Raw genomic sequence first — 12,008 nt, 5'->3', positions numbered from 1 at the left:
GACTAGTTTGAGAGCTGCTTTGCTGACTGCCCACAATGTCTTAATAAACTTCTGACCAAACCCACAACCGACAGATCTCACAAAACCCATAGAACCAACAGAACTCACAAATCCCACAGAACCAACAAAACCCAGAAAGTTTGTTAGAATATCCATGAGTTAGTATGGCAACAGTACATTTAGTCAATTTTCACAATAATTATATAAAGAAAGTACCAACTCAAAATTTTACACATTACTACATTACAACTGTACTGACCCAAAAAATAAAATCAGTTTGTTTTTTTTGCAGCACATACCGTGTTTACACTGTTGCTCATAGCAATGGTTCGGAACCCGTGTTAAGTTAAGCAGTCTCACAATATTACCAAGGTAGACAGCATGTCAAGGGAAGTCAGCATGTGTTCATACTTAAATGCAATGACAAACTTTACAATGGGGGCTATAAACACTTTGAGTATGTATCGTATAGTCCTAAAATGGTAATGAGAAAGCCATTAGTCAAGTTATCAAGAATGTCAGCAGCAGGCATTACTACTCCCTTGTTTCACTAAACTTGAACATGTAGACTATACCAGCAAACAATTATTTAAATAAGTAAACAAAACATAAGACCACTCTGGTGGTCTAGCAATTAGAAGGTCTGCTTTGGATGTGAGGGAGGTTGTGTGTTTGAAGCCCGGCCAAGTCATACCAAAGACTTGTAAAAATGGTACAAGCTGCTGCCTTGCTTGGCACTCAGCATTAATAGGTTAGTGCTAGGATTGGTTGGCCTGGTGTCAGGATAACGTGAATGGGTGGGACATGATGCTACATGTCTGTGACATGATGCCCCAGTGCTAGACCTCACTATAACGTGTCACAGTGCAAACATCATAGCAATATGACTGAAATTTTTTTAGAGTTACATTAAAAATCAAATCACACACACATACAGACAGACACACACACAAATTTAGAATACTAGAAAATAATGATGTTAATTCATCTGAGAGATTCGCTGGTAATGCACTGATTACAAAAACATAGTCCGAAATGTATGAATAGTGTTTACTTTATACATGAAATGTATGTTTCACTCCAAAAATGCATGTTATTACAATACATATGATCAATTTATTCTTGTTTGAATACACACTGCTACTAATGCAAAAGAGCAACATAATTACCCCGATCCAAGTTTTTTCTTAGTTTCATATTTCTGCATAGCATCACCTGGGCTGGCAAGTTTACCTAATAAAATAAAGAAGCTCGTGACAACTGTACTGTCCACAAAAAAAAACATGAAGAATAAGACAAAACTAATCAATATCTCTCTTGAAATTCTTTTTTTTAAAAAATACATGGATATCTCAGCTTCAAATTATGATATGATTTATGTTATACAGCATGATGCTGACTTAACTTTCAATATGCCAGTGACTGATAAGGCAAGTGATAATCACCACGCATCATGTCTTGACTGTTTGGAATGCACAGCATAGCATAAACAATAAAAGCATCTCTCAGATAGTCAACACTATGTGGAACAATGTCAGAATCATGATTGAAGATTGCCAAAAAATTTCATCATGATTGATTTAACAACCAATAATGCAGTCTTCTTTCCCAAAGATAACTGAAAACAACATCCACTTTACTTTTCAACCTATGGATTTATGATGGGAAATTCTATTTTTAGATGATGATGTAGAAGCATCCACACAGCTATTGCTGAAACAATATCAAAAGAGACTAATTTTTTCCAAACATATTTTTTAACAAATGTTTAATGTTAGCCTTTATAAATTTATTATAGGATTCAGCCTTTATAAATTTATTATAGGATTCAATGATTGAAGTCCAAAGGACTTTATGTTAAGTTTGTGAGTGATTAGGTAACAATTAACACACTGATAAATACCAACCATGATCATTTAATCCCTATAATTCCAATTTACTTTCTTTCTGTCATAATATCAGCAGATTTCATTAACAAAGCATTCACTTTTAGGTAGCTCAAAGTTTTCTTTCATTAGCCTCTTCACTGCGATAGAATACATAGCCTCATCTTCGTTAGCTAAGAGTGATCAATTTGTATGTAAAATTATTGGGTAGAGTGTCAGAGTGGGTCATGCCAGTTATTTAATCAGCTTGTTATGATCATTTTTTTTTTAAATCAGGCTATTCCTGTTTATAACATTACACTTGCACATGGCAGGTGTTGTTATGGCATTTGTTGTTCTTTCTTTCTGTGCATTTAAACCTTTCAAAAGCAAACTCGTGTCCAATGACCTTGATCTGTAATAACAGCTACTAGAACATGTTATCCAAACCAAATGCAATAATTTCTTAAGACTGGCTTGTATAGCCAGCCATATGCCTTCTTCAGCAACAGATGTGTCGGAGTGAAGGAAGGTCTGAGCAATTGCATTGTATTAACTCATAATGGAGATTTTAATCTGTGATTTTTAATTTTGATCAGAAATCAGAGGGGTAGGTGGGGGGGGGGGCTTGCTATTATTATGGTCTAAGGCATTTATGTGGATAAAACTTCATAAAAAAATGACCTGGAAACAGGAAACCAAAAGTAGTCTGCAGAATTAATCAATGTGTGAAAAAATTCCAGATCAGTATCATGTGATCATTTACATCCAAGCAAATTGTAGAAAACATGGTCATTTCACAAAAACTGGAATTATACTAAAATATAATTTTAGTGATACTGTACTAATATAAAGTTCTCATTTTTCATATATTAAAAAAAAATTAAAAAAGTATTAGCTTTTTTTTATACAAAGCAGTTCTATTAATTAATGTGCAAAATAATTTTGAATATTAGAAACATAATTATATTTAGGATCCTTTAATCATTTGTTTGGCATTTGTCACGTATGTCATAGTGGTGGCTGGCATTTCTCATGTATGTCAAAGTGGTGGCCAAATGGGATGTTGTGAAAGATACTTCAGCCAAATCCAACTTTTGGGACAAAATTTGGAAAAATTAAATTTTTTTAAATAGTTGTACCACCAAGCCTTGGCAAGTACAATGTTCTTGCAGACACATTTTGACAGGTAACTTACGTAGCCCTTCATTGATTTCCTCATCTGACATAGCTTTCTTCTGTTGTTTCTGTCGGCGCTGTGGAACTTCCTCTGGCTTTTGGTCATCGTTGACTGTGATTTTACATGCACCTTCAGCGACCATGTCGACTTCATTCACATTCTTATTAACCTGTTTAATACGAGAACTCATATGTGGTTTTATAGGTTCAAACATTTACAGGAATGCAATCAAAAACTTGTTAATTTGAAAATGAACATTTGTTGGAGTACTACAATTGTCCCGGAGAATGCAAATACCCCAAACAACATGGCATAATCGAAGAAATCTTGGTTTAAGATGTCAAAGCATTATTACAAGTAATATCTCAAGCTAAACTGGAGCCATAGTTCAATTAAAACCATTATTAAAAAAAGAAACTATGACTTGACCTATATTGATTTTACATTAAGCAACATACCATCTATACTATTATAAGATGAGTCCATCTAAAAACTGCACAGACCATATGACCTATATTGACTTTACATTAAGCAACATACCATCTATACTATTATGAGTCCATCTAAAAACTGCACAGACCATATGACCTATATTGATTTTACATTAAGCAACATACCATCTATACTATTATAAGATGAGTCCATCTAAAAACTGCACAGACCATATGACCTATATTGATTTTACATTAAACAACATACCATCTGTACCATTATAAGATGAGTCCATCTAAAAACTGCACAGACCATATCTGCCAGTGCATAATGTGCCAGCAGATCTGGGTCTGTGCAGTTTGTTAGGAGTAATCAATAAAACAAACAAAACAGACCCTAATCTGCAGGCACAGTAAGCTATGGCAGATCAGGATCTATTTTTCTGGCCAGACTCAACTTATAAGCGAGTATATACAGTATCAAAATTGATTTCAACACATTAAGTTCTTCCAAAGGTATTGAGTGGAAACAAAATTTGTGACATACAGGATGGGGAGGATTAATACTAATGCCCCTCCAAAACTAATGGCAGGGATGTTAAAACAAAAGCTTATTAACCTGAAGAAGTCAGAATCTTTTCTTTGTGTAATGCCAATTTTTGGACTGGGTAAAGTGTGAATGATCATTAATCTGCATAATGATTCATCAAATAAACTATATCAAAGCTCTTGCAACAAAAAAACAAGTAGTCTATGGAACACAGTACCTCACTTGCATCCAACAGTGTCTCACTTGCATCCTCTGACCCAGTGCTCCTATCAGTCTTGCCAACACTTTAACACAATCAACTTTAATTGGCACTGGCACTGTTGCTGACACCGCCATAAGAGTGATATAGATATCTCACCATGCTAACATAAGTGAAGTTATAAAAAATCCCTAAAATGAAAAATGAGCTAGAGTGGTTTCTTTACATCAGCTGTTTGAAACTAAATGTGGTAACATAGCTGAATCAGATCAGCTGAAACCAGTCTACTTAATGTATGAATAAAATATGAGTGTCGCATATCTGTATAAATTCCTTTTCAAGACAGTCAATGTCATTTTTAAATTTTTGTTTGTATATTTAGTTACAGAGAATGAATTCAACTGAAGCTGAATATAACGAGGAATGTCAGCCATGAATTTCACCATCTAGGGCACATATCAATTAAGCAGAATGTAACCAAAGAAGTTTCTGACAGCCATTAATTCTCATTAAAAAATTTTGTATTACCTACATAGTCCTGGCAATGAAAGTTTGGCCTCTTTCTAAGTCAAGTTATTGGGGGAGGGGGGCATAATTTTTTTTATCTTCACATTTTTAGAACTTTAATTAGCTCTGTACAACAAGGACTGTGCTGACATTACATAAAACCACATAAACACACATAGACACATCCTGTGACAGGAGAAAATAAATAAATAAAAAAGAACATTCTCTTCTATGATATCAAAGAACACTTGTAAGTACAGTAAGTTTACAGACACCTGAGATTTTTATTTTCCTTTGTTTTAATTAATATTTATAAAATCTGCTTCAGAATTTACTGGCTGAAAGACTGCTGTAACCTTTGAGTGACATTAGAAAACGAGATCATGCATCAGCCCGTGTGCTTATAGCAGGTCCTCATTCTCTTTAAGAATGTTTGGCAAATGAAGGACATTAGACCAAGATGGCAGGGAGGCATCTGATGGTAACAGGCAAGTATTATATAATCAAAAATTGGTTTTATTCACCCATGAAGGTACATTTCAATGTCAGTAGTACTTTACCTTTCAGGAGTATTAAGCCAAATTTATGGATAGGTGTCTGATTGAATGTAATGGAGTAAAATGTGGTAAAAATTATCCACATTGTAGCCCTGCCACTTATGCAACAGTAGTCCGGGTCACTGACTATGCAGCAATTATAGGACTCCAAGAAATTATAACCTGGCTCTGGTCTGCTATGACCACAGGTAAAAAGATGAGAAGGTTGTTTGCGATTGCCAAAATACAGCATTCATATTATCATCTGAAGTCAAGTAATTGACATATGCCCAGACTCCGTGGGCTTTTATCCTCAAGACAAGTGACTGATGTATGCCCAGACTTCATGGGCTTTTATCCTCACAAAAAAAAGTCCCTTTCTGTGACAGATGCGTAAGTTCTCATGATGGTGAGTGAAATCCATTCAGTGATAGTGGATGCTGAAATATTAGTTGCACCCCTTAATGTGAGAAAAAAACTTTTCCTACATTTCCTTCTACCATTTGCAGCTGCTAAATAGAATCTAAGTGCTCTAACTGGGCAAAGAAATCAAGCCATTTCATCCCAAGCACAGATGCAACTGAAACTGGGGATTGCTATCATGGATAGAAGTAATGATGGAATTTGGTTTTTTATGCAAGGAAACCTGACTGAAATAACAGGAAACCTAATCACAATTCCTACTGAAACATAAACATCACCCTCGATTGATAAGCATGTAGTTTGCTTTTTCCGAAGAAAGAAATTGATAATGAATGAATGCCCACCCACCCACCCCCGAGATGACACAATGGCCGAAAGAAGATGGTTTTAAGAGAAAGCTTATGAAAGATTCAAAAAGTGTTTTTATCAGTGCACCCTAAACATACTGAAATCTCTGTAGCCTGAAGTATTTTATAAGATCCACTACATGAGGATCTACACAAATGGATTGACCTTTGGAGAATTTATGTCTGTTCAAAAAGACAACCCTATGTTTGATTGTAGAGGTTGAATAACATCTATCATCAAAGAGGAAGAGTAGAAAATCTGTCACTGCAGCAATAATGTCAGCTGAGATTAATTCTTTGCCTAATGCACCAATCACAGATCATTTTCCACTTTTTATCAGACTTTAGACAATGCAGTCTGTGACAAAGTTAAGAAATTGTGGATGGATAGTTCGTCTGAGATGAGCCAAGTGTAAGGTGGAAAATCTGAGGATTGATATGAAGCAAGATACATGTGCTGTGAGATTGTCCCACTGAGGTATACCCTTGCTTTGTCGATAAATAAGTTGAGAGAGGTTGTTGAACCATGATCTCAGGCCAGAGTTGCCATGAGGACGGTCCATGCTGCAGATGTCCTGATCTTGTGCAGTACATTGTAGCAATGGGTGGGAATGCATAAGCAAACAATTGATTCCAGTTCTTGCTAAAGGGTTCCACTAAGAAGGCTGCTTGGGATGGGACTGATGACCTGGAGCTTGTTTTTAAGTTTAGGTGTAAACAAGTCCACTAATGGCTTCCCCCACAGAATGAACAGAGACTGCAAATGCTTGACAGAGATACCATACTGTTAGGACTACCTTGCCTGTTCTGCATAAATTGTCTGCAAGAATGATTTTCTTTACTGGAAAGTGCAATCCCTTCTGATTCTGCCAGGCACAGAAGGCTCCAGATTTTCATGTAGTGAGAAGGAGCACAGCAGCTCCTTATTGTCTGAGGTATGCAACCACTGATGTGATGTTGTCTGAGGTATGCAACCACTGATGTGTTGCTGTATGAGGAGACATGGTGCAATATCCTTTGACATGATCAACACACCCTTTCAGGGTGAAGTTGGCTTTCATTTCTAAAATGTTGATGAGAAGGGACTGTCTTCCTGTGACCAATGGCCATGAAGAAGTACTCCTTTAAATGAGCCACCCAACCTAAAGTTGATACATCAGTGAATAGATAGGAATGGACATTTGGGACATGCAGAGAAACTAGTCTTGATTGGTCAACCCTAAAGAAATTTGAACTGACATTACATCCTTGTGGTGGTTTCCAAACCGCCAACAGAAGAAAATGAGGATGGAATGAAGTCTTCCTAAGGATATGTAGTCCACCATGGAATGCAAGATTTTCAGGAGAGAGGTACAGTCTGAGCTGGCAACAAAGTCTTGCCTGGTAGCATCCATTCAAGTTCAGGATTTTGTGAATCCCTTCTCGGGGAACACAAACCCAGTCCAGAGAGTAATGGAAATGAGATCAGATTTCTCAAGGTTTGGAATCAGTCCTAACCAAGTCACTATGGACCAACAGCATGTCATGTGATATAATAGGGACTGTTTGTTGTTGTTGTGCATTAGCCAGATGCCAAAGTACTTATATCAGCAGAATTCATAAAGTTCCTCAAGTGAACGGCATTCACCCCAACTTCCAATCCTTGCACAACATAAAAGTCAAATGACTCAAAGCAAGTTTCCATCATATTTTATTCTTAAGCAAAATCTCAAAAATTCAAGAACTTTAAATGACCTATGTATAAAAATTAATGACTTTCATGGCCCAAATGTGGTGTTTGTTTCTCAATGACCATGAGAACCCTGAGTGGTCAATGACTGGTGCCTGGTAAATGAGACCCAGCAATCATTGGTTGGTGTCCAGAGACCAGATCAGTCAATGACCAGTCACTTACAGTCAATGGTGATGTAGATTTGAGGGAACTTTCTTCAAAAAAAGAAGAGATAGAATAATGTCTAACCCTAGTGGCACTGTGTGATCTGCTCATTGCCTGACCCATCATAAAGGTGAGGTGCAGGACTCGCGGTGCTAATTCAGTTTCCATAGTAAACCTATGCAAACACCATGCTGTTAGAAATTCTATAACTTTAAATTTCTGAGTGCTCATGATCAAACCTATATTTTTCAGTATAGATGAAACCTGGATGACGGCTTCTTTGTAGAGAAAAGGATATGAGCTGCGACATTTTCTGGACCTACATGTGTTTGAAACCTGTGCTTTCAATTTCACACCAGGGTCTGGTGCTAATTTTAGTAATGAGTGTTCCAAACTCAAGACTGTTAAAGGACTTAAATTCCATCAATAAAACAATGTCTCTATTTTTTTTCACTTACAACTAAGATAAGCTCTCAAAAGATTCTTTTTCCTAAAACATAACTTTTTTATGTTCACCCATTTTCAGGCTGGTTCCCATTTTTCCATACAATTAGTACCATGTGTCCTGCAAGCGGCCTCCATATTAGTGCTCAGTTCAACCTCCACTGCTTGATTTTGGATTAATGTTACCAAACCCCTATGGTTGGGGACGGGTGTCCACTCTGACCCAACAGCAAGTTTATTGCCCTTTATAATGCCTTCTTTTAAAAAATGCACTATCTTGACTAAGAAGGGTGCTGCTCTTCCCTTTTTTTATCCAGGCAAAAGCACACAGTCTTTTGAGAAATATCTGCTACTTCTTCACAGGTAGCAATAGTACAGTGTGACCCCGCTATGACCTGGTTGCTTATAAAACGGTTCGGCCTATAACACAGTCAGGTTTTATGGTTCCCAAATACCGTGTTATAGCGGGGTCACACTGTATTAGTATTTCGAGCTATATTTTGCACAATTTGAAATCTATCTGAACCTGATGGAGAAGAATTTTCTTCCTTCCTTTTCTTATATGTGTGCTGACCGACAGCAGGGTTCCAAACATTGACTGACCATAAACAACAAGTGGGACATTCATCCATTTTTGGAAATTTTCATGCATGATATACAAGCTGAATGACTGCCCATGGGCCTTTCTTATGCCCATTTAAAACCATTTTAGACATTTATAAATAAAAGTTCTGAGAACAAGAAACTTTAGTATGATGACATATAGCAGATGCAAAATAACAATAAGGATTGTGACAGTCTCACTGTTACTTTTTATTACTGATCTGCATCTAAAAAAGGAAATATCAGAGTTTATTCATTTTCTTGTGTTAACGAAATATAAAACCTAGAATATCATTTGCGATACAGTTATGTTATAAAACGTTACTGAAACATTTGGGGCACCAAGACTCTCTATCAAATAACAAGTTTTAGGAGGTTCTATACTGTGATCATGCTATTGCATTAATAACAATAATCAGAACCCAGTCGAACTGCAAGCGCTGTTGTGCAAAGTATGGAAGGATAATATTTCTGACGACCATTAATAATTAGCACATATTCCTACTGCAATGCCCCACATCATTATACAGGAGTAGGGAGGGTATGTGGCTTGTCATACAAAATGCACTACTTAAAAATTATGACATCTTATTAAACAAAAAGTTTCTGAAAGATACAGAGGGAGAATAATGTCACTAAAAAGAACTATGAATATCAAGACCCAGTATTTACATACACCATCACTTGCAAATATTTTGTCTCTTCATCAGCATTTTATTCACATGCTGACTCAATGTTCATCAGGAAAAGAACAAAGACGTGCTATAGTGCATGGGCCAATGATGGAGGACAGACTGGGTCGATGCACATATTCTACATCTAGCATGGAAGAGGTCTCTCCATTGTAGAAAGGTAAAGTTTAATAATTAGGTATTACTGACACGAAAAACAAGGGCAATAACAACAATTCTTGTTTGGTTAAATATCATGACTATCTCACAAATATTTTCAAGGAAGTGATTTATCCACAAGGAAATCACATAAATCTAATTCCAATGTAACTTGTCTGGAGTGCAAAATATTGAAGACAATTCATACACTCAGTCAATGACTAAATGTGCAGAAAATATCTGAAATAATTTTATATACAATGACTGACCTTTGACGACTTGGACACGACTCCTGTTTATACAATGTTATTTATGAACATGCCATACTACACATTTTTTCAAGAGTGCCTAAATGACAATGAAAGGAAATTGTGATGAATTTTCACATTATGATTACCCTGTGAGTTGGAGTTTGAATTTCAAGATGATATAACTGGCCTGAAGTTGTTTCCTTGTAAACTAATTCAATGTTGCATAGTTTACATTTTGCCAAGCTTTACAAAATGTTGTCAAGCTGCACTAAAACTATCAATGGTCAGTACAGCCAACTGATGTCTAGTTGCAGGTGAAGAAACAAATATTCTACTTCCAATTTGTATTTTGAATATTCAATACTGTTCAGTTATCCATTTCAATTCAAAACTTAATCATTGCCAGTAATGGTGACATGAAGGTCATGAGGAGTTTATTTTGTTGTAAGGGTGTGATAAAACAGAGACCCAATATACATTATCATCATCTATTTAGATTTTAACATAACAGTGCCAGAGAAATCTCTATCAAATACAAAATTTAACCCAAGTAAGTGAAGTGTACAATATGGGCCATAATGACCTATTTATTCAATGAGGGAGCAGTGTTCATCAAGATGCATCACATCAACTAATTTTACGATTCCAGATAGAACACTGTATATAGCATACAAGAAACCTATGTAGTCATGAGCTAACTGCAACATAAACTAGGCCAGCAGAATGTGAAATGTAGGTCACATGACCTTTTCATGGGTGTGGTACTAAATGAGATGGATAAAATTCCTATACAATAATTTAGCGTGAAATTCAATCACAAAATTTACCAAATTTCAGCTAAGCATGAAATGTGGTCACTGTAACATACTTTTGTAAAGAGGTGTGTGTACTCCTCATCCCTCTCACCAAGCTTCATACTTTGGGTATAACAGCATGTATACTTGATAAAAAAATCCATATGGTCATGAGCTAAACTGCAAAAACTCAACCTAAGCCAGTAAACTGTAAAATGTAGGTCAAGCTGACTTTTGGGTTGTAGGAGTGTGGTAGTAATAAATATGTATGTAATCATACAGTTTGGAGAATCTAGCATGAACCTTAGGTTTAGGTGCTATGAAAGCCACTTCAATCTGTTGCCTAGACCTACAAAGAAAGAATGGTTGAGATGCAGTGAGGTTGTGCATTTGCATAATGCTTTTATATGCGCCAATGACACTGCACAGCATTAGCTACAATAACACTCCTCTACTTCACAGATTCAAGCTAAAATAACTGCTGTGCAAAACATGTATTATCTTCTATATAACTGTTGATCTTTAAGATATTTGTATGAAACATAAGCAAATAATAGAACAAGATCTTACGTCTTTTTTGGGCTCATTTACGGCAGGCGTATCCCCTGATTTTGAGAAGACTTCCCCATTTGACTTTTCACTGTGTTGCACACTGTCAAATTCCGGTTCTTTGCCTGATGAAGTAGATTTACGAGAGGACCTATTTTCATCATCAAGGTCATCATCAGATTCCGTTATATCGGTGCCAATTTTTATATACTTGGATGGCTTCTTTTTCTTGATCGATTTGGTGAATGTCCTCAGTGAATTGAGGACTGCATCAGGATTCTTTATCTGCTCTTCTTTTCTGAAATTTTTACAAGTTATTAACATTAGAGTTCTGCAGAACTCAGTCTCACATCTAATGGAACATCCCTACATATTTCCGACATCAGCTGAATAACTTCTTCATACATCTAGCTCTATGTTTGTCTGACAAAGGGGCCCCAGGTGGCCAGGTGGTCTAAGGCTCTCGCCTTTACATATCACTCACACATCTCACCTCTATCCGTGTGAGCTCAAGTCTCAGCTCGACCAGTGTGGGTATGTGAAAAAACTTGCAAAGAATTTCCCATTCACTGGTGGTTTGTCCCATGTTCTTCCTCCACCAAATATACTGGCCACAATATATA

At 36.4% G+C, this 12,008-nt stretch overlaps 1 protein-coding gene across 4 annotated transcripts in view; it reads right to left on the bottom strand.

Moving 5' to 3' along the window:
- The window catches only part of LOC149799529 (serine/threonine-protein kinase PAK 3-like), an 83,030-nt gene that overhangs the window by 37,371 nt on the left and 33,651 nt on the right, over positions 1–12,008 (bottom strand). For all 4 annotated transcript variants that reach the window (XM_089958876.1, XM_089958875.1, XM_089958873.1 and 1 more), the window contains exons 3-5: positions 11,407–11,683; positions 3,064–3,214; positions 1,170–1,233 (exon numbers count right to left, since the gene is read on the bottom strand). In XM_089958876.1, coding sequence (XP_089815002.1) covers positions 1,170–1,233; positions 3,064–3,214; positions 11,407–11,683 — 492 coding nt within the window. The remainder of the gene's footprint in view (positions 1–1,169; positions 1,234–3,063; positions 3,215–11,406; positions 11,684–12,008) is intronic.

The sequence above is a fragment of the Sinohyriopsis cumingii genome, chromosome 5, assembly GCF_028554795.1.
Source record: "Sinohyriopsis cumingii isolate HCF-2022 chromosome 5, ASM2855479v2, whole genome shotgun sequence".
NCBI lineage: Eukaryota > Metazoa > Mollusca > Bivalvia > Unionida > Unionidae > Sinohyriopsis > Sinohyriopsis cumingii.
Note: the sequence above shows the minus strand (reverse complement) of the source record. Positions and strands in the feature narration are given on the sequence as shown.